This window comes from Euwallacea fornicatus, chromosome 5 (genome assembly GCF_040115645.1).
Source record: "Euwallacea fornicatus isolate EFF26 chromosome 5, ASM4011564v1, whole genome shotgun sequence".
Taxonomy (NCBI): Eukaryota; Metazoa; Arthropoda; class Insecta; order Coleoptera; family Curculionidae; genus Euwallacea; species Euwallacea fornicatus.
The window spans coordinates 3582181-3606588 of record NC_089545.1 but is presented as its reverse complement, the minus strand read 5'-3'; the positions used below and the strand labels follow the sequence as shown (position 1 = coordinate 3606588).

General features: G+C 36.4%; 1 protein-coding gene and 1 long non-coding RNA gene across 3 annotated transcripts; one reads left to right on the top strand and one right to left on the bottom strand.

The window, feature by feature from the left end:
* The first annotated feature begins 19 nt into the window (after nt 1-19).
* Nucleotides 20-1728, top strand: LOC136339013 (uncharacterized). The gene is made up of 2 exons (XR_010732059.1): nt 20-1043; nt 1098-1728. It is a non-coding gene; the product is annotated as an uncharacterized lncRNA (long non-coding RNA).
* Nucleotides 1718-22463, bottom strand: Axud1 (AXIN1 up-regulated 1). Of its 2 annotated transcripts, none has more exons than XM_066281909.1 (6): nt 22307-22463; nt 8972-9368; nt 5771-6125; nt 4926-5712; nt 2475-2736; nt 1718-2245 (listed from the first exon to the last, which is right to left on the bottom strand). In XM_066281909.1, the coding sequence occupies exons 2-6, from the start codon at nt 9222-9224 to the stop codon at nt 1920-1922; spliced, it is 1983 nt and encodes a 660-aa protein (XP_066138006.1). In that variant the 5' UTR covers nt 9225-9368; nt 22307-22463; the 3' UTR covers nt 1718-1919. The 2 variants fall into 2 exon arrangements, with proteins under 2 accessions (XP_066138006.1, XP_066138005.1); XM_066281908.1 differs by lacking the exon at nt 22307-22463 and adding an exon at nt 12617-12844.
* Nucleotides 22464-24408: the final 1945 nt, after the last annotated feature.

The window sequence follows — 24408 nt, the reverse complement described above, 5'->3', positions numbered from 1 at the left end:
TGCCGATCAATTAAATGTCTCAATTTTCAGACTTCATATTACGAAAAAAATGGCGTTTGATTTGTACCATACGTTTCCTTAATGGGAGTTACCTCATCGCTTTATTCCTTTGCGTTTTTGAAAGTTCTTTTCAGAGACTTCCAGAGCTTCTACGGAGTGCTACAGCTCACTAAACTAGCTTTTTAGGATTCGATTCAACATCCAAAATCTGACCTGCCACTTTCCAAATGCGACGAGTTTTGGCTAGTTAGCAGTTAGTGGGTCCTTCTGCAGCAGTTTTTGACCTTCCTTCAGGTTTTCATTTGATCTTTTTCTTCTCCTTCCAAATAGCGGCTCAGAAAAATCTAGGGCTTGCTGTGGGTTAATGCGAGCTCATCAAAAATTTTAAAAATCAGAAAAAGCGCAGGTACTTTTTGAAAAGCCCCCATTAATATTTATTCCCGGGTGGTTTTCTTGTTCTTTTTTAAGAAAACTCCGTGCAATTACTTTAAACATGACCTACAAAATGCAATTGTATTAATATACACATGTACAATAAATGTTAAAAATAATTAAAAAATACTTTGCCTGGTTTCCAACGATCGGACCGATAATTCAGTTGTAGTAATATTCCCTTTCAACGAACCCACTCACTGCGAACTCCCGATCACAATGAACTACTTTGTACAGTACAAACCAAAGCGAACTTAAATAGGTTTTTAAAAAAGAAATCAATTTTCAAATATCGTAAATACAGAGGATTTCTAGACGTTCAAAATCAGCTAAATTGAGACGTTTTTGGAAAAAAATTGTAACGGATGATGAGACGTGGGTTCAGGTTGTGAATGTTAAGACAAAGAGCTGCCCGAACAATGGATGCATACGAACTTGCCTAATAAACTGAAGAAGGAATTATGTCTGGTCGGAAACTTGTGGCTACTTTGTTTTGAGACTAAAGAGGCAATTTGCTGTTGAAGTTTATGGAATCTGGGACTGCAATTATTGCAGCTTCGCAATGTAAAGCTTTAAAGGATTAAAAAGAACCATAGAAAACTAAAGGAGAGGTATGCTGTCATCAAGAGTAATTTTATTTTCCGACAATTCACGCTCCCATGCAGACTAAAGGGCTATTTAACAATTCCGGATGGCGAGATGTTTGATCATCCACTGTACAGTTCTGACTTGACATCAAGTGACTTTTACTTCTTCGCTAAGATGAAAATGTGGTTGAAAAACCGCCGTTCAAAACAAATGCGGAATTAAAATAGTGTGTGCAAGATTCTCTTGGTGGACAGGCGGTAATTTGGTAAGAAAAGGGTATAGAAAAACTTGCTCCCCGTTACAACAAATATCTTAACGTCCTCGGTGACCATGTCGATAAGTAGTTTAAGTACATAAGCAATTTTTACATGCAATAAAATTTGTTTTGCTGACCTCATTTGGTTTTGTTAGTTCACCGGAACTTGAAAAAAAAAACATATGATCCTAAATTCTAAAATAGAGCTTAATGACATTAACATAATTGGAAGGGAATAAATTACAATAATCGATCATTTCAAATAAGATTCAGTTAGAATAGGTTAAAAAACGAATCTGTGAATATTAGGAAAAATAGGTTTGTAACAATTGGGAATTGGGCATTACTACTAATGCTTAACGTGAAGCTTTTTCGGTGGCGCTTTAAAGTTCGTTATAAGTGAACGTTACTGTATTTGTGACAAATAAATAAAGTAAAACGTAATAGAAAAATATTGTTATTGATTTAGTCCTTACAGTTTTCACAACATTTATTTTAACACATTTTCTAATTCCCTACAAGTTCATATAAATCATATACATTTCCTTAAAATCATAATAATGATAATTATTAAATATTATGGAACGTAATAATAAACTTAATAACAAATTATTTAAAATTGAATAAGAATTAGAATATTAACTTATGCGGAAACCGTTTCTACAATGGATTTCTTAATGATTTCGCCGAAGTTTTCGTCGCATTCTCTGGGGACGTTTACGGTGGTACCATTGGCCGCAGCTGAGTCGATTTTCTCAGCACTTTCGGTGCTCAGCAAAGTATAGTTATTTGATTCCTCGTAACCAGCATAGTTGTAGCGATTATTCAACAGGTTATCGCAAAACGATTCTAATTTAGAATTGGCCCCAACTGTGTTTAAATTTGTGTAGTGGTTCTCCTTCGATTCTGGCGCATAGCCGTTCATGGAGAACTGCTCGAATCCGGATGATGTGAATTGTGGGAAGTTCCCTGGAAGGAGCAACATAATTAAACGAAGCGACTACGAAAAAACTGCGAGATTCATTATCTATTTAAGCGACTTTTGCATATTGTAAGTTTAGCTCTAATTTATCATACGCTAGAAATCTATATTCATTAGAGCGAAATCTTTCTGAAATACCCTGTATATCTTATTCGGCGACTCTTTTACAACCTTCAATTATTGAAGAAAAATGGTAGACAGAATAATATTACTAACCATAGTTCGTGTACGAATTAAATACTGTGGATGGGGTGACGTTTGAGAGATCGCCGTATCCCCCACAATGGAACTGCGCGTATTGATTGACCTGGGGGGTAGTGTTAGCTCCATAGGGGTGTGTTGGGGATGGGGTGGCGACTGCGCCGTTGCCATTAGTTTGCGTTGCGGCGAACGGCGATTGCATTTCAGCGAAACGGTGATCGAACGTGAACTCGCTTACGTTCGTAAAAGCTGAGCTGAATGTCGCAGACTGTTGATGCTGAAATGAATGGTTTTAAGAAAAATTATAAAAAGGAGGATTTACGTGGGAAATAGTGTATTGAGATACAAGTTTCATAAGACAGCAGATTGGCGCACGAATTCGATTGTACGACACGGGGAGCGAGGGAAACGAGTTGGCAATGGAGGAGTGCGCCAATGGTCTTAAGAAACGTGTATTATAGAGACATAGGAACAATGTTAAAACAATTTTAAAAAAAAGTGAATTTGAAGCATCTACACTATTTTCAGTTATATTTCAGACCATATATTGCTGGTGTTTCATATATAGGTAACACTTTTATTTCAGAGACAGTCATTTGAATTTTAGAATAAGTACTTTGACGAAAATGGCACATTTGATTTTAAAATAATATAGTTTGAATTGCACTGAAGAAAGAGTTCCGTATTTTAAAATTTTGGATATCTGTAGCTAGTTCCAAGATTTGGAAAGTGGACCAAGTTAAAATCTTTCGGAGGAAAAACGAAATAAGAAAATTTTAAGCATGTGAGCCGTTCTTTTGGATGTTCGATAACCAACAGGTGCCACTGAAAGTTATTAATAAACTTACCTTGTCTCATTGCACTTTTTCCTCATCGTATTGAAATATTCAGATGCAAAACATTCAGTTTGTCATTGTATTCCATGATATTTTTATCAAATTAATTTCTCATTGCAATTCACTATCTATGTATTTTCTTCGAGAGATCTGCGCAAGAACCACCTACAGATTATTTTTGTGATTTTTCTGGAAAGTTATTTTACATGGTAAATTCCACTTCTGCAAGTTCTCGTGGTGTTGATTATTCAATTCGTTTTTTAATACAAATGAAAGATCGCTTTCTTCATTTCGTGATCATGGGTAGACTTTCGATGCACATTTTGTAGATATCGTGCCATCAATCGAGGTAAGATATTATATCCCCTATCTGATCTTCTCATCGGAGATGTATATTTATTTATTGGCGTTATGTGTGAAATTTGGTGATTTATTGCTCTGCCTGAGGGCTTGTACCTCTAGGGATCACCCCTTGAATATAGAGCCATAGCATCGACTATCCCTTGAGGCTAATCACGCTGTCGACCACCTCTTTGGGGATTACTGATTTGAAACTGTTAACAAAGATTTTACCACACTACGTCAAGCAATAATTTAATTTTCCTATTAAAACAAATAACACGTCTCAAATTGGTAATTGATTTTCTGAAATTCAAATGACTGATGTAACCATAAATGATAATTTTTTATACACAAATTAATAATTATTACAGTTTTATACATTTTAATAATACAATTAAATATATTACAACTATATATATAACTGTAAATATATATATATATATATATAAATGATTAGAATTTTGTGTCCAAATTTAAATTGGAACATCGTTGCTGCAGATATTTAACGCCTGCTGTCCATCAAGAAGCATTTACTGAAAGGGGCGCGTTATCGGTCCGAAATAAAAAAATATTATTTGCGATGCCTAGAAAACTCTATTTTTGGGCTAGGGCGAGAATCAAATCAACGCGTAAAAGTGTTTTACGTAGAACGTGCAAGCAATATGATACAATGGGAACGATTAAGCTATCAAAAAATTAAATCATTTTGTATACAGTGTGCCCAGTGTATGGATGTCTAGTATGGAGACCTTGTAAACGGTTATAGATATGAATGCCTGGTTAAATCGAAGAGAAATTATGCATTCAAGGGAGTAGTTTCACAATGCAAACAGATCTCGATTACGTTTGATTTTTCAGTTATTTATATTATGGAAAAGCGATTTTAGTTTTTATTTATCCCTTACAATAACTCGCGAAAAAATGTTTAAAAATTCTAAAGTTTAGGATTTTTCCAACAACTAAAAAACCATAAGAAATTTCGTCGATCTATTTGTACTGCGAAACTACTCCCTTGAATGCTTAGTTTTCTTCTCGTTTAACCAAGTCTGTAACTATTACCCTTTATGAGAGTGCTTTACATCCTGACCTGGGACACACTGTATTTTTCTTGAAACTCTTATCATCACGTTACTTTCTCTACTGGTGTGGATGTTTAACAATATGGCCAGAGTAATAAATAAAAATCACCAAAGATAAATTTTGCGTTTTTTGTGAGTTTCACGCCCTAAGGCGCAAAAGTGCCATTTTACCCCCCCCCCCCCTAGACGTTAGAAAGAATCATACTAACCTGTTGCTTCCTTTCTAGATCTTCTCCATAGCAGTTCTCACGAAAAGAATACAAATCAAGAGAATCTTCTTTGACTGGCAATTCGGAGGCGGCCTGCGAAGGGCGCTGAGTTGCTGACAGTCCTGGACCACCATCATAATGTAGATTCGTAAAACTGCCATTATGTACACAATTTTCTACTTCCATGTTCGCGCTTAAATTGATATCCCTAAGTAAGCTGCCGCTACATTTATTTACATCTATTTTACATCGCAGTTGAGACTGATGGTCCTCTTTTTGATAATTTTGAGATACGAGTCTTTCACTGGTCATCCAAGACAGGTCCTTCTTGCCTTGCATGTCCTCATGCTGTTTCTTTTCGAGCTCTAACCTCATTAAGGTATGTATAAAGTGCGTTCTCACTCTTACGGGGTTGAACTCGATGCGTCCAAAAGAGTTTCCACAATTATCTCTTGTACAGCCGCAGGGAAAATTTAATCTATCTACCTGGCATTTTATGCCAGCTTGGCTACACGAACAAGTATCAGGATCACAGTAACCTTTACAGCCACAGCCGCAAAATTCGCGAGAAGAGCGAATAGTCCGGCACTCGTCCTTCTCCACAGAATCAATTTTCCGTACTCCCGCTGATCTGAGGAGGGCTCTTCGCTGCCTCGTCGGGACTGGTTGAAGGAAGTAGTAATTGTCCAAGTCCATTTCGGACTCAGAAATATCACTTATGTCGTCCTCACTGTCGCTATCGTCGCTAGACGAGGCCGCGGTACCAGCAGTAGTACTTCGTTCGGATCTGAGAATAAAAAATTTGTTTCAGGTGCTAATGTGGAAGAAAAATTCCGATATCTTACTTTAGTTGTTGAAGAAGTTGTCGATGTATTCTGCGTTGTTCGTTCGCATGTTCCATAAGTGAGAATCTCCTCACTTGCGAATGCTTGGCAGTCATACCCAATGTGGATCCGCCTTGGGATGGAACACAGGTAAAACCCTGTGTTCTCGGAAAGTAAAATACCGTCACAGAGTCAAAAGAAACTCCTCGCTTTTTCTTCACTTTGGGTGGGGTGCCCTCCTCTTCTGCGGATGACATTTTTCTCTTCAGACTGCTCTTTGTCGGAGATTTTTTCAAATTTGCCACTAAAGCAGACAACAGAACAGGTTGAAAGTGTTGACTGCTACTTTCAGCGCTAGTGGCTTCGCCCAAACGACCTGAAATAATGTTTTACTCGTACTATCAAGAAAGCTAATATAAATTTTGTTCGAATTTTAAAAACCAGTAATGGAAAAAATAAATCATTTTTTCTTCTTGAAGCAGATCGAATAAAATTTCATAAGAACTATTCGAGGTTTTAACTACGATCAGATCATCTCCAATTGATCATATCACTCATTATCAAATTGACGAGAGTTAATAAACAAAATGTTTCCAAGAACAGAAATTCGAGCAAATAACCAGGAGCTATTCCACACACTGCGCATTTTCCCCAGAAGGAGTTCTAAACTAAAACAAAAAACTACACTTTCGATTGCTGCCGCTATCAGAATGATCTTGTACAATGGTCCGGCAATTTAAAATGATTTATTTAAATCGATGAACATATGTTGTAGCGAAGCTGTGGAAAAAGGAAGGTTTCCTACCAAGAGTGATGGGAAAATTGCCAGTTGGTACCAAAAAAAGAGGCAAAAGGTTTTTTCGGCTTAAAGGTCAACCACCATGAGTACGTGGGAACATGACCACTCCTACTTAACGATTTATGACTTCCGGCTCAAGTCGGGAACAACGAGTAAACCAGAGCAGCATAACTGGGATCTCTGAATTTTCTGGACATCCTGGTCTCGAACTCTCCCATTTTAATTGAGACGGGTACCTCTGACTCCTACGTCTACACTCATGAAAAATGCCAAAGCAATTGGCAATCGAAGCCACAAGTCCGTCGACGCTGCCGTTTTATCCCCCAGGGACAGCTCCGGGTCGTTGCAGACTGCAGGAAGGGAAAACGCGAGGTTTTCAGTGGGCAGACGCCCCGACAAATACCCCCCTCCAATCGCCAGAATCCCCAATAGGGTGTTTTTAGAAAATTTTCTTCGAGAGAGTACGTGGGGCGCTGGAAATGACATTGTGACACTTCTCATGGGTTGGATGTTAAATGAAACTTCTCAAACTTTGCGAGACTCAATAAATTTTATTCAAACACAAATACAACAATAAATAACACGCGAATTACTTGAACAATGCCTTGAACTATATAGAACACTTTTACTCGTATTAGGTCTTCACTACAGCGTGTAACAATCAACTTCCCTGCGATGGCGCACCGTCTTCTTATATTTTCGCCGGCGGAACTGCATCTGCTGAATGCATAATTAGCATGCTGTTGTGTTCCTGTGGTGACTAGTCATAACTAGTGTCATAGTCTGAATTTGGCAATACACCGGGAAGTTTTTAGTGTTTTGCGCATCGGTGACTTAACCGATTGCATCGGTTGCAGAGATAGATTTCAGAACATCTCAAGTTTGATCAATTTTCAACCATTCCCTCCTTGTTGTTGTTGATGTCTTAAAATAAACTGCTGAACCAAACAAACGAAACATGTACATATTTTTGGATGATTTTTGAAGTGAGATATTTTTAAATTGAAACGAGATAAAACTGCGATGTGGTAAGCATCCGTTCCGAAGGATATTGTAGAGAAGTTATGTTTAAGTCTCAAAAAAGGCGATATTCTATCGATTTCGTTAAAAAATTGTTTGGTCAGCGATGCAATGAAGAGATATTGGTAGGTGCTAAATTTGTGTATGGGCTGGTGATAATCCAAGTTCACTGACCATCAGCACCAATTTGCATGTTTTCCCATCAGTTCATCCAATAGCAATCAATTTCTTACTTGTTATTGGAAAAATAATAGTTATTTATTAAATAAGCGTATTAACGACGAAGATTAATAATCGTGACGTTTCAACCCGTGAGCGCAGCTGATAATCAATAAAAGTTGTGATTGTTGTGAACGCTCGTTAATTAGGAGTTGATTGCAACACTCTCTTGCTACCTGCCACATCGCAGAAAATCAAGAAGTAATAAAATTTCAGACACTATTACTTTAAATTTAAAAGTCACTTTACTTATGCTTGAGGATTTCTACTTCAGCCCTAGATCGAAAACCCTTGTTCGACAATTTAAATCTTCAGAAGCAACAGATGCCGATTCACGTGTGAAGCATAGGTGTTTTGATTGGTCCAATACAAGCAGTCATGGCCGCACTCGACCGTGCCTGGCATCGAACCCGTCACAACGCACTTTAAATCATGCGTTAATGAGGGCCATTAAACAATCATTTTATATACTTTAAAGAAACGCAGCGATACTCAGTGCCTGGAAAATCTCATACAAATGCAGCTGCTTTCTTTTTCCACCAATGTCACCAGGGGAGAGACATTTCAGAACGAGGGACCTTCCTAGCTATGCCACCAATAGTATTAGGCATACTCTCTTTGCGTTAGATGTTATGTCAACGGCCCTATGTCACTAGTGGAGTATGATGAACTCCAAAATGTTAATTTCTCAGTGAACATTCGCTAAATTTGTAATTAAGAGACCAAAGAAATAATTTACTCAAGGTAACTTGAGAATCGATAATCACGGCTGCTAAGGAAGTAATCCGGAAACTTTACCCTTACGGGCTCCTTGACATCAACCAATATCCGAATCTGTTGAGATAAGACCAAAAGAAAGGCATCTGCATTGAGAGAGAAGTGAAGAACCTCGAAGTGAAGATTGACCGACGAAGTTCTCATATCCCTTAAGCACAGTACTGAAGAGATCGCTATACAAGAAGTTGCAGTCGTTTGTCTTCCTTAAGGTTGCCGGTCACCCAGACTTGGAGCAGATTTTCAGGGAAACTGACACTCTATATAATAGAAGCTTGTTTTCCAAGGCAAAGTGAAGAGAAAGAAGATGAGAAAGTATTGGTTTCGTCAAGGCAATTCCACTTGATATAGGTAGTTTACGTGATTTTGTAGCGATTTTTTTCTTGCTTATAATAATCTTAAAAGCTCACCAAAAGTAGTTTCGCTATCATTCTCCCCTAAGTTACTAGACAGCGGTATATCAGTGCGTTCTTCCAGAAGTTCAGACCCAAGACCAGAATCAGACCCATCAGATCTATCGTGACGCTCTTCATTCAGTTCTTCAGTACCAGGTAGACTCTCGGTCGTAGAATCTTCTCCATCGTTCAAGCTAGTCAGTTCAACCTCTGTACTGCTTTGGTCAGACTCTTTACTACATAATTTTGATTTCTGAGTATCACACATGGTCGATTAAACTGTGACGAGGTTCGGCGAATTGACGTAATATAATATTAAGTGAAAAATCACGTGGTACTTGAAAATTATACTTGGAACCCGTTATGTGGAATTGGATTTCGGTGTTGGTATTCCTTTAGGTGGGACATTTTTCTGAAACAAAGAGGAAATTATTTTTTACACATGCAAACCCTCAGAAGACGGTATAGTTAATAATACAGGAACGTAGCGTTCTGGCGTGTTCCGTGGCCTATTGGGCCCATATTTGTCAAACTTATACATTATGTAGTCACCTAATACATATATGGAAAAGGCAAAAAAATGGCAAAAAACAATCCTATCTCTCTAATGGCTTTCATGGTGCGAATTCAATAAAACTTTTCTACTTCTCGTATCCGATTTTTCGTTTTAATGAATTGTACGCATCGAGGACCTCAAAGGGTTTCGACGAGATTATTCAAAATATTTAATTATACAGGGTGTAACGTACGATCATTGGAATATTTAAGAGAGCTATAGTACTTCGTAAAATAATTTTAAAACATTTTTAATAGACCCATGATCAAAAACGCAATCCGATTAATAATCGTGGATTACGAATATCTTGTCTGTCGCCCCACTACCTCACGATTGAATTATCTGAGAAACGATATCCGTATGAAAATATACAATCAACCTTGCAATCTGCTTTTTCCTGTAGTATGGCTCATAGGCCGAACGATGACGATGATTCAATGACTTCCAAACTTCCAAAAATTTTACAGTTTTTTTCTACAGACTTACTCACGATGCGAACAATATACAGGGTGTAGCATGTCATTATGGATATGTTTCAGAGGACAATTGTACTCTGCGAAAAAATTTAAAATGCTAATAGATCCATGGATAAAAACGCACTATTTTCAATATACTGTGTGACAAAATTTAACATTTTTCCTCACGCAAACCTTAAGCTAAATTTTATACGTATAGTTTAAAGCATTTATGTGTTAAAAATGTTTCCTCTTTTGTTGCATTTTAATGTATTTCTAGCCTAAAATTGTTTTTTTACGAAGGAAGAAAAAATGTTTAATCAATTTTAGTAGTTCGTTTAAGTGCAACAAGCTCCAACGTTTTATATTCCTATGAGCGAGTCAAAGTGAATGCGGGGGAATATTTAATACTATATAACCTTGCGAATATGATCTAAAAATACCTTATTAAACTAGATAAGTTTTTAATAAAACCGCTCATATATTCAGTGCTACAGCATCGGTATCACTTTCTGAAGCGTTTAGAAGGTGAGGATGAGAAAATTTAACATTGAAAATCATCTGCGACGACATCCAGAAGTGCCCTGATTTTCCTGGTATCACAAAATGCAACAAAATCTAACTTTTTTCCAAGGTCGTGAGATCTTGTCTTTGCATAACATATTTGTTTAATATAACTAGTTACGCAAAGACTAAAGTAATAGTTATAAATAATAACACTGGCAATAGATCCTAGATTAGATCGGCGAGATATATGTAGGTAGAATAGGATCGTGAATCATCACATTAATGTTAGCAAAGTGATGTTGATATGTACAGGTCCATCTTGAGGTGGAATACTGTTGGAAATACCATATTTCCTATGATTTTAATTAATTGAAGAAAAACCAAACGACGAATTGTGAGACGAATTAATTACAGTCTATTACAATTACCGAATCAAAATTTCCTGTTAGATTACAAAAAATGTGGAATACGTATTTTCTTAACAAGTGACGAAAAGTTGCCTCCAAAGTTAGGACAATATTTCTTTTATCGGGATATTGGGACCTCAGATCGAACCTCAGATACTCTGTTCTATGCTGTTGATTGAACGGGTATCACAGTCGCTTTCAGATAATTAGTGCAATGTCAATATCGCTTTTGCTTTAGAAAAGCATCGGGAAAGGCACTTGCAGAAAGTCTCTCCAGAAATGGACAAGTTTGTGAACCAGTTATTGCACATATTCACTTACATTTTGTAACTAAAATTCGTTTTTTGTTAATTTCTTCAATTATCTGTTTTATTGTGTGGCTGTGCTCAGCTTCGTTCTCTATCTATCTGTAATCAATTATAACCAACCGAATGGCCACGAAGCAGATTTGCCTGCAAATTTTCATTTCGTAAATTTATTACTTAACATTCACTGTACCAATTTCTGCGTAAACACTAAAAAGTGCAAACTTCGGTTGAAAAGTTCGAATAAAATAAGTTAAAATTGTGAAAAAGAGAAATAAAGAAGTGCTCTACCGTTTACAATGTTGCCCGGTTGTTTTATTTGTAGAGATAATAAATAATTTTACAATCTTGCTAGGTTTAAAAACATATAATTTTTTTAAACATGTTTTATTGACAAAACGGCAACTTTGACATGAAATAGATTGAAAATTGACATTTCTTTCACTGCGTTCAGTTATTTTTTGATGGAAAATGAAGCAGAAAATTGGGACACAAAGTTGACGTCCAGAAGAGAAAAATGGCATTTTATGACATTTAGCTCTCACCAAGAAGGCTTATAATTTAGCGACTTCACGTTGAAAAAAGTGTACTTTTCTTAATACTAGAGTTAGAATTTTAAGTACCATTGATAGCTATAAATGATTCAAAGTTTATAGGGGAGGGAGCTGGATAGTGAAGGGACAATTTTGTACGTCTATGTATGAAATATAAAATCAATCAATACGGAACTAAAGGAGAAATTACAATGACAAAAACCTGCAAGAGCCCTACATTGGGTTATAAACGAGGTTTTAGACCATCGTGTTTCTTCTGCAAGTCGAATTACTTGTTTTACCCAAATTCTACTGGTTTATCTAATTTGGAACGTATCCTACATAGAAATTAAATATAATCCCACGGTGAAGCTTTAACTATTATTCAGTCTCAGTTGAGCTAAAATATTACTGTTCTTAAGTGCAATGATATGTATTAGTACGTAGCTGTACGTATCTATCAAATAAGTAGAACGGAGCACTAAGTAGGTACGCTCCACCTAGCTAGATCTACTTCCAGTCAGGTACTACAGGTAGAATCTAATTCTGAGTAAAACAGATACCTATCTCCACTACATTACTGTGATTGTCGTTGGTCGCTCATATTTTTAGATTAATGTTGGGCTTACTTTTCACCTACTTTCAAATTCGCAACTCAATTAACATCGGGGCACGCTAGCGAAGTATAATAATAAATTCATCGTCATAGCCCTGATAAAATTGATAAATAAGAGTTACTGTGTGCATCATTCTGTATTAAACATGTTATTACATCTAATTGCATTTTGATAGGTAACACCGTTAATCAACTATTAGTATGCCGTAGGTACTATCCAACACCACCTTCACAGACAATTATGTTAACGAATGTTAGTACTCCAAAATTTTCAAATTTACCTAAAAATATTTTTATGTCCTTTGATACCTATACACTTCTACACAAATTCCACAAGCACTCCACGCCGATGCTGCCCAGAGCCTTTTCATTTAAAATATGGGGTACTTTCAGTGCAGCCTGTATTATTCTGAACCGATATTAAGTTCATTGTACTGACTAAGCTCGGGCCTAAGCGGCAGTTTTAACCATCAGGTTTTAACTTTACACTGACATCCACTGTTTCACTGTATATTGAGAAACGTCTCCTAGAACGTAACTGAGCATGCGCAACGCCACAAGTTGGTCCTTGCAGACCCGGACTAAATGGATTTTTTCCCTTTGAACATGCCAGAGGACGCATTACGCTCTTGTTCGATCTTTTCGAAAACAATAGAAATTTCATGCGATCCATCAGATGAGAAAAAGAAAAACAGAAACAATTACTCCGAGGGGGCTCGCACCCCTACCGTCATTGAACTACGCTTTTTTCTCCGATTGATTTTTGGGGAAAATATTTGGTGTGCAACATATTCAACTTCACACGAGGATATTTGAGTCCGGACGTCTGATGAGCGTCAACCTGCACGAAACGAGTAATGACCTGGTTTGGGATTCCGCATCCACTCTTGCAATATGGTAGGTATCTTGTCAGTAATTTTTTTGTGACAATCATTCGACTTAGTGGGATTTCTTCGATACCAAATACGTCCTTCAAGAAGCAATCGGAAAAACAGTGCAGTTCACTGTTGGCGGGGGTATTAGCCCTCGAAGGAGTAGTTTCTGATTTCCTCCTTTTCAACGACGCTTTACACTGGACTATTCGAATACAACGGACTGAGGAGGGTCAACAAGCACGAAACCGATAAAAGCCGGACCTTGGTTCTATGTGCACTGATGCGATGTGAATTATTTCTTAATATAGTAGTGTAATCTGCTATGGCAATCATCGAGAATTTGCATATTTATTAATCCTTTAGTAAATACGACCAAAGGGCTAATACAGTTCTCATTCTCTCGGTGTTATGGATCTGAGTAAATCGTTCAAAAAGAATTGTACACCACTCGCCTACAAGTCCCGTACATATTACTGACCTCGCCTGTGGCTCGGTCGCAAACCTTGGTCTCGCTCGTAAGGTGCTGCTTACTACTCTCATAATGTAATGGAATTTTATTTACTCTTTAAGATTTCTCTGGAACCATTGCCTGACCTTTCTGCTGCTGCCCCGAAGACAACACCATTATTTCAGTTTCTAACCTGTCGAGTTTGCGGAGGCCGCGATTTAAATCAGTTAATTTTCTGTGGTAAATGGACGTGTCATGGGCCTCAAAAATTGTTCGTATCGTTTAGTAATTGCAGAACCATTAAAAGTAAACACATGGCATGGTTAGAGAGGAATATTTCCCAAGTTAAGCGACTAGTTCATCGATTTCTCATACTTTGGTCAGAAATCGATGACTCATTGAAATTCTCTTCTAGCAGAATCTGAAAAGGAAAATTCGCCCCCACTTGGAGTGGAAAGTCAATAAAACATTCGACCACTCAGCTAGAAGCAGGTACTTCAAAACGTGATACGGCGAGGTTCATAATTTATAAATAATCATAACTCATAGAGGTAAAGTTAATGCATCAAAAGCTTACATGGAAAATTATCTGAATTTTTGATGCACATGTGCAACCTTGTCACAAGCTGAAATATTTCAGCTTGCCGGCCGGACTCTTTGTGAATATGACTATTGAAATTCAGTTCTTGAATACAATTCCTGAAACGAAAATTAGTAATTATCGAAGTTTATGCTAATACGAACTTCCTAAATATTATCGATAATTTTTGTTGCACTTAAAATTTATTACTGCTCGCGTTTGCATTGGTGGCCATCATCGCTGTAATTCGCCAGTGATTGGTTCACGGCAACAATGAGATATAATGCATTTGAGACATAAATGAAATTCTCACTGAAATTCAGTGAAGACTCAATTATCATTTTAATGTATGAGGAAAGTTACAATTACCGTAACAAAAGTCCACTTTCATGCCTAGAATATCAGTTCTTACAGTTCCCCCTTCTTTTGCTTAGCACGTTCATTTATTCTTCTTTTATTCTCTAATTTATGCCGATGTGTAGCCTGCAATTTCTTAATTCATGCAAAACTGTATGCGAAAAGCGAGGGTAACTACGTATCCTATTTAGTTATTGTTAAATATATTTTTTAACATCATTCTGAAGCTTTTTTTGGCATAAGGGGAATATCTTGAAAGAGCGCTTGAATAAAACTGATTTTTTTTAAAGATTGTTTCCTGGCAGCAATTTTATACCCTTGACGTGAAAGAAAATAGAGAAAAAACTATTGTTAATTTGTTTCTCAATTTTCTACCAGCCACTGGCCAAACCATCCGAGTGTAAAAACAAGTCCGATCCTGATATAAATGTGACGTTTCCTACAAACAGAATTTCAGCTGGTGGAAGTGGGTACCGATGCCAAGCAGTTGTGAAGGCAACTCGCTAAAAAGGATACAAAGCTGGTGTCGTCAGCGCATCAATACGCAGATGCAGCCTATATAGTACTGATAAGCAATATTTACGTGATAGTACCGAGTACAGAATGTCATATTTGAATTAAGGCAATATGTGCGTACTTCGGTAAAAGTTACCAAAATTACAAACACGTTAAAAAATTTTTTTTCGAGGTTGCTTTCTTTTTGAAATAATCCTGATATTGAGGTCATTCCCACAACACAATATAGTGTGTACCTCATAGTCGTATCTTCATAGTAGACTTTCATTTTACCTTCAAAACCGGTGGAAAGGTATTGCATTGCTCAAGTTTATTTAAAGCAATGGTGATTTCGCATGAAGTACGAAGTACGTCATGGGTTGAAATTGATTGGAAATTATCCTTGCAGAGGTCGCCTCGCTAATAAGTAGCGTTGGGAAACAAATAAAAAATGTTTTTCTCCTTTTTTTTTTGGTGACATGATTGCAAATTTACCCTACTGCGTATGGTCCAACCTTCCGCTCTCCATGGTTACCAAAAACGGTTTGATTTGATATTCTGGCTGCAACGCACACGCAGAAAACTGCTGGTTCGTAAACAAGCACTGTTGCATGGGTGTCTTAATATTGGCCTAAATTAAAATATACAATTTGATGAGTCGCTTAATTGTTGTCCTCTAGGAGGGCCCAAGAATTTTTTTATTAAAAATTCAGCTATACACCAAAGCGATAACGGATCAATCAGTTTTAACTCTTTTATGGACCTTAATTTTACAGCGCTTTTAAAGTCACAAACGTAAATTGAACATGACCCCATATCTCAATCCGTTTGTGTGGGGTTTATGCAGCAGCTCATCGAGACGATTAATTTAAACTGTTTTTTTAACGAAACTGGTGCACGTGTTTCCGAGCTATCGGCCCTTAAAGCTTGAAAACTGAAAAAAACTTTGTAATTTGAGTTAAAGCTCTATAAATGCGAACAATGACGTCATCCATTAGTTGATTGGCGAATATTACGTCCGGGGGCCTGTCCGTCAACTTTGGCTTATTCTAGAGCAAAAATCTCCCTGGAGAGAAAAGCACTTAATTCCGAGGTCTCGGGCCAGAATTTAGAATCATATAATTTATCTTTGCATTCCAAAGAGGCGGTTAAAACGAAGCATTTGTGTTTGATACGATTGCTGAGCAGTTTCTTGGCGTGTATTATATCGGTCTCCGTGCGAAGCCTGGCGGATTCTTAACGAGTTCCAAAAATGTGCCGTATAATCCCATAAAGGTAAATCCATGCTCTACGCTCTGCTCCCAATAAGCCATGTAATGTAATAAGGTTGGCTCAAAATTTGAAATCAAGTTTTGAACTTAAAAAGATCAGTGCTAAGTCTTTAGATATTTTCAACAAATCTCCTCATCGCTTGAATGCATTTTGTTCCTATGACCCGAAACAGTGTGTGCCGTATCGAAACTTCGCATTCAACTCCTACTCAAAGTTGAAATTTAATGCATACTAAATACTACGGCAGCGATTGTGAATATGGAAATTTCATTCGGCCTATGCCAGAGGGAGACACATATTTTCGGGGCATTTTGTTCATATTAATCGAGTGTATTATAAGAAACAAATGCTACCGAGCGTGAATGATTAACTCATCATCTGCCCCTGCTAGCGTTTGATTTGCATAGGGATTAATGATATATTGTGTATGGCTTATCATATGTTTACAAACAATTATCATATTCTTATAGAGCCTTGGACCAAGTGTTGTTTATTGGCGTAGTATTGATTGAATTTACATATTTCTCAGCTACGTTAGTCAGCATTTGGATTTAACACACATTGACGTATTGATTATTTTATGTATTTATAAGATTGCTAACAAGGCGACATAAAGAATCAAGGAAGTCAAAAACGATATATTTATTCTAAAGCTTTAATTAGATACTCTTGTCGTGGTTACACTGCTCACGAGCCACCAGTATCTCGGCGATTCTAAGTATTTCCATTAGAACCTACGCTTGATTGACCCAGCAATCCAAAATTGAAATGAGAGGCGCAACAATGGTTCCGGAATATATGGCACACTTAGCAGTATTACCACTCCCCCGCCTCCCTCCGGGAGAATATGGCTGCAATATATTCCGTCTATACGTGAAATCAATGTATTCTGTGGGTTGCCAGGGACAACCAACCGTTGCCCTGGAAACGACGGCGCTGCACCGACGCCGACGCTGGCGACGCTTTGTGTGACCCGATGTTGACTCTCTCGAATTGATGGTTTCTTCGTCGGTCAGCGCCGTGGCCTCTCGGACAAATTCGGTCACGTGCGAATTTTGGTTGTGGTTTCGGTATGACCCAGTTATCTCACTATTGAGTTTTTTTTTTATATCGGTTGGTGTAAAGTTATAACTTTCGGTTATAAACTATGCGAAACTTGAAAAACTAAGTACACTAAACTTATTGAGAATAATACTTCAAAGAATGATAATTTTAGCATGAAAATGCTGATGCGAATTGTCGCGCATTAGATTTCCGCACATTTCAAACGGAGGCGTAAAAAACTTTCTCGTGCAGTACACGGTTTTTTTGGTGAATCTTATATTCGAGAGCCGCATTCATCCCGATAATTTACATGTAGATTTGCTTGTAGGTCATAAAATGTTATGTGCCTGTTACTACATAATATGGACTAATTAATATCCCCATTTAGAGGTCAAAATTGATGCGGGGCTAAAATGGGATAAATATTTAAAATTCTCATGGTTCTCAACGTTTAACCAAACAACGTGCCTGTCAATTAATGTGAGTCCCAAACGGGAAAACATGAAACTTACCAACATTGCAAACAATAATGCACGATCGATAAAATTGTTAACATATCGCTCAAATTTTTCGATCGAATAATTTTTTCACACAAAAAAATTAATACCGATTCTGAATTTCTTCCAAAGGAATATGAAGATTTGGACGGGTTTGCTAGAGATAATGATAAAACGGCTGATCCATTAAGCTCCGTACAGATATGCACATTTCGCCGAAGGGCAAGCAAGAACCCGAAAAAAAAACGGGCGTGTTCACAATTCTACCCCTGATTTTGGCTCATTCTTATCATACAATAGCACGATAAAGCAAATAAAGTTGCTGCTTTGGCTGCTTCCAGCGGGTGCGCGAGGCAAGAGGTAGGAGCAGGAGAGCAATGTATTCGGGCTTTTAATCAAGTTTTCGAATTCCGTTTGTAGATCGGTTCGTTTAATTGCTCGTTGTTCGGCGAAATATTCGGTTGCGTACGAAGATTTTTGACCGAATTTCAAAAAGTATGTTGATATAATTCGATAAACAAGAATTACTGATCGCGTGCCACCAACTATTATACCTTGAAAAAACGTTTATATAAAAATAAAATAAATAAATATTATTTAGTGAACTTAATCAAACTGTAATGAGGCGATCATTTTCGTTAAATTAGGAAATTAAAAATCTCCTAAATTCATACAGGGTGTAATGTAAAATGGCGCCCAAACTCCGTCCGTTATTGGAGGCCGCACTCGAAATTTTACAAAATAAATTTTTTTAAATGCGTTTGATTTTCACATTTTTTTAGCATTCTTCGTATTTAACATTATTGCCATGTTCATTTCATTGATGTACAGTGAAAATCGCGAATAATCACGCCTGTTGTAATGAAAAGTCACATATAGCAACGGAAATTCGGACGGTTGGTCGGATTGGCATCTATTCCATTGTAAAAAAGTCGCTTTCAAGGTCCGCAAAAAAGACATTTTTGGTGGTTTGCTAGCAGGGTGTAACGGTGCTACGCGATATAATATAGTAATCGTAGTATGAAGGCAATATTGTTGATATTCTTTGAGAATTATTCAAAGAACGGTGGACATTTTGTAAACAGCAGTGCCTTTGGCGGCTTTATAGATAAATCCCAGGAAATTTCTTTTTAATATATGTACATATTTGGCACACCTATGTATGGTTGTGCTTTTTCTGCGACTTATACGCAAAGCAGCTGAAACTCCGGTTTTTTTATAAGTTTCGGTCTCTTTTTTTTATATTACTATAAATACACAAAAAAGGAATTTATTTGAACCATTTACTGACACTAAGAAACTAAAACTGTGACAAAGGGGTTTGTTGATTTAAGCCATGAAATCTGAATTTTTTATGTGTTAATATCTTTATTTATGTTTTGTTTCAGTAAGTAGCCCAAGGAAATTAATTTTTTATATAATAGAAGAGTGTAAAGGAATTGTGAATTCCGGTTGTCAATTGGAAAATTCCTGAGTTATGAACGAGGGTTATATAAATTAGAGGCTGTGTTCATTGTATGTATTCAGCTTCTTTGCGTTATCGTAATTTTTTTCCATTTTAAAAAATTACTTGAAACACAACAAAATTTTTGTCCATTGAGGAGAAAGGTATAATAATTTGCAGACTTGAATCAGGTGAAAGCAACAATACCGTTGCAAATGCAATGCAGTGCAAAATACCATTGCAAATACAAACCGAAAAAATATTAAGAATGTTTTTAATAAATATTTGTTGCTAAAGAAAAAACTGGTTAAGTTAGTTATTATAATTATATATGAGTAAATTAAAGTAATTTTGTCACGGGGATATTGATCAGGCACTATTTAAGCGGTTTAAAAAGGGAAAAAGTAAAGGATCAGCACTCAGTGGTCTAATACTAGGGGCAAAAACGGAATTGTTTGCCAAAGTAATGAAGAAAGACCCGGAATATAAATACTCAGAAAGTTGGATTAAATGCTTCCGGGAAACACGTAGCGTGTACGTAGCTATGTTGTGTAGCGAAAAATTAGTAACAAAGCTGCTGGTCCAGTTTGCAGCAACAAAAAACTGACTCACATCCGTTTAGTCAGAAATTTCGAAAAATTATCAGAATGATGAGGTATTTAACGCAAACGAAACGGGTCTTTTCTAGAAAATAACTCCGAAAAAAACACTGAAATTTAAAAGAGAGAAATGTACTGGTGCAAATATGTCCAAGGAAAGAGCTATTCTCTTTCTCGATGCAATTATAACAGAATCAGGAAAACGTAAGTTAATTGCTATTGGAAAATCAGAAAATCCTCGCTGTTTCAAGAATATTAAGTCGTTACCTGTGGCCTACGTATCTAATAAACAAATCTGGATGATGTCAGACCTGTTTACAAAAATTTTACAAGACTTGAACCCTGGGGAAAAAATAAAACAGAAATTACTCTCGGTAGACAATTGTCCAGTGCACGCAAAAATGGCAAATTTCGAAAATATTAACGTTCAATATCTCCCACCGAATACCACATCACTGTTGCGGCCAGTTGACCAGGGCATCGTAAGGTCAATGAAAGTTCATTTTAGAAAGCTCCAGCTAATGAATATTATTGAAAACATCAGCAAAACAAAGAGCGTGCTATTAATCTTTCGGATGTAATATCAATGCTTTCTAAAGCATGGACCACGGTGTCACACACCAAACAATCAGGAACTGTTTTAGACGTGCGGGTTTACAACCAACACAAGTAGCTGACGACTTCGAAGAAGAGGACGACCATTCTTTAGCTGAGGTGACAAGAAATATAAATGGTGATTTTGAAAAAGAAAATAATATGTTTCTTGCTGTGACAAAAAAAAACTGATATTTTCGAATGAATTATGGACTGATTTTGTAAATGTTGACCTTCATTTGGAAACAAACAGTGTTTTATCTGACGACTAAATTGCAAATTAACTGTTCACCATTTAGGAAATCCAAAATGACGGTGATGAAGATTCTGAAGGTGATGAAGATTTTAGGCCACCATCCATTGTAGATGTCCTACAAGGTGTAAAAACCCTGAACAGTTTTGCCATATATAGTTATACCAGCGAGAAAAGGCTTCTGAATGAAATCGGTTCCATAGAGGAGAAAATTGCATTGATTTATTTTAACTTATGTTGCAAAAAGCAGATAAAAATTAGAGAATATTTGAATGAATAATGTGTTTTATCTTACGTACGTAAATATAAATAAGATGGAAGTTATATTAAATTATTTACATTTTATTATTTATCTGTTACAGTTTTTAATTGTTACAAATTATTTTTGTCTTTTTTTCATATTTCTTCATTCATAAAAAAAAACAAGTGTTGATGCAGCGACGATCGGATATAACGATCCTTTTACTCGGTCCCCCCGCCGTGGTTACATTCGAGTTTCCCTGCATTTACAACACATAACAGTTCAACTAGTTTTATTTCTGTGATATAACGGTGAGATGCCATTTGATGCTTGCCATCACTGCCAAATCACATCATACACATTTTCCTTCGTTCGGATCGGACACTTTTTTTCAATTAACAATAAAGATGCACTCACCCTGTTGCCTCAATCCTCAAAAATTCTAAATTCTCCTAAAAATTCCCTAAAAGGCGAGAAGTACCCAAATTGAATCACTTTTTCAAAACTTTAAAAATAATTAAAATGCAACCTTCAAACCCAACCTTTGGAGGCGGGTAACTTAGAAGGGGGCATTTTCGAACATACTTGTATATAAGTTATATACGTATACCCGAAAATGCCCCCTTCAAACTCTAAAAACGGTTTGACATTAAAAACATCCTGAATATTAATATTACGTTTGGTGCTATATTCTATTGGTTTCCTTGAATTATTTAAGAAAATTAAAAATAATTCCAGGTATTTAGATTTGTGAATTTTAACGCCTGACAATGGTCATAATTAACTAAATTGCAGGGCTTGAGGAGAAAACCTTTAAAAACATTTTTTGCTGGAGAATTCGGTAATTTGACGTACATTTTATGAAATTTATTTGCACCAAACTGAAGCATAAAAAATGTTTATTATATATTTTTAATTTCTTTAAATAAGTAAAAAAATTTAAGTTTGCCAGATTACAATTTTTTTATCAACATTTGGATATATATATGTAGGTCAATTAGGTTAAATCTGACTACGTATTTTTACATTGAGATTCTATGGTTCGGTTGTGTACCATTAATAATGGGGCACCGTGTAGCTACGGGTTTATATCAATGAAGGCATTGATTCTTGAAAATATATTTTCAAAAACTCTTTAAATAAAACTCTCCATAAATAAAAGAAAATTATTTGCAAGTTTTTTTTTTTAGAATTTTTTGTTAGTTTATATCTATATAGAGCCTTCTAAGGCCTAATCTAGGGGTGAATAAAATTGAATGTCAGGTGACTTACTTCTTCGGCTTCTAAATGTCACGTTGCACCGACAGCACCTCCGGAATGTTCTGGGGGCTTCTTCCAGAAACGGCCCGTCGCCGACTGTAGTTGGACTGTAGGCGACATGGTACATATCTGAATCCTGAGGATACCGATCGTATCCAACGCTCGCGCACAAGCACTGCAGCCCTCTCCTCTGGATATGATTCTGGGGATCTCGTTCAGAAGGATCCAACAAAGGATTTCTTATTCTCAGGCGCGATTTTTTCTTTTTGCTCTGCGCGGAATGATATTTGTTTTATCTTTGGTTTTTCATACGGTTTTTTTTGCAGCTTCGTTCTAATCACTCATGTTGCATTTGTTAGTGAAATACGTGCAGTTACGATATTCTGCACATAATTTCACGAGTTATTGATTTCAAACTCCGCTTGTTCTCACTATTTTTGGAAGCATGTTATCGATTTAGGTCAGCAACCATCAGTAATTGCAAATAAAGTTATGGAAATTGTACTTTTAATCTTATGTGAGATTTCGTGGCATCGTGTCCGCCTGATGTCCAATTCTAGAGACGTTGACAGAAAAAAAAAGATAAAGTTTAAAGCTGAATTTCCTCTTTTTAGTATTATTCGCTTATAATGAACTTTGAAGGACCATCCAAAAGGTTCGCTATTAGCATCGGTGGTAAAAATCATACATTTATTACATACACGTTTTTAATAACATTCACGGATGCGCTGCTTATGAATCTTATTCGAAATGATCGATTATTGTAATTTGTTCCCTTTTTGATAAACTAATGTCATTAATATGTAATTCCGCCGCTGCTAATCTATCCAGAACTTTTTGTGGAGTATTCCGAGACTGAAGTAAATTACGAACGCCCTCAATACGTTTAAGTGCTCTGATGTGGTTGAAATTGATGTCAATCACTGGTTCATCTTGGCCTTTATATTCCTCCAGGTCGTCAATATGACCCGAAGAAGAGACAGAGGCGACATCATCTAAATAGGTATCGGACAGTCACAAAACAGCCATTAACGTGGACAAATTTATTGAAGTCATTTTGGAAACAGATTGTCGTCTGGGTCAAAATCATTTCCAACATCCTGTAATTTTCTTTTTTTTTTATTTTGTTTTAACTTTGTCAATTTAGTTTTACAGGTCGAGGAAATTGCAAATTATATTATTGACGTGTGTGTGTAATAGGATTTTTTACACGAATAAATGACTGATTGATTGACTACCTAATAGAAAAACCTCTTACTTTTTTTGGGAAAAAATTTTCTCTACCACGGAAAAATTGAAAGTAACCTGACTAAAAAAGCTATACTTCTCACTGTTTGTAAATGCTGAGCATGACGCATACTGTAAAACGTGCTATAAAAATGTATTTCAAATCTTATTGTTGTGGAAAAAATTCATTTTAAAATTCGCTATTTTTCTTAGATAACAACTTGTCGATAAAATAAAAAAAAGGCTCTAGCAAAAAATAGATTTAACAACTTACCGTCAGCCAATTAAAAAAAGCTTCGTAAATAGCATCGATAATGTGGTGTTGATTTGGTGAGTTAAAAAAATATCGCTCAACATTAACTTTACATTTTCCACTGTATATTTAATGCTCGTTGAACTCATTTCTGGCGCTAGAACAAGCTGTTATAATCTTATTGCATCGATTCTGTATGGAACAATGAATAAAATCTTCAAATAGAAGCAATTCAACTTAAATTATCGGGAAAAAGCGATATTTTAAAACTGTGGTATATTTACCCAACCTAGCAAAAAATATATTGAAAAAAAAGAAAACATGTCTCAAGACGATACTTCCTGCCCATCAAACAGTAGCACCCCAAAATTAATCATATCGAAGAAAAAGCTTCTTGGGCTTTAAAATCGACGAATCTTGGCGTTTTCTTGCAGAATTGGACGGATTTATATACATACATAGCAAAGCTGATATATTTTTTAAATTTGTCCCTCCAAAAAAAAAAAATTCTAGGATGCCTCTTGTGTATTTGTCTGCGCAGGTCTTGGCTCTATATTCTAGAATGTTTTAAGGAGTTCTCGCTTGCTTGCAGGTACTTACCTCAACACTACCAGCAATGAAAATATGACGAATT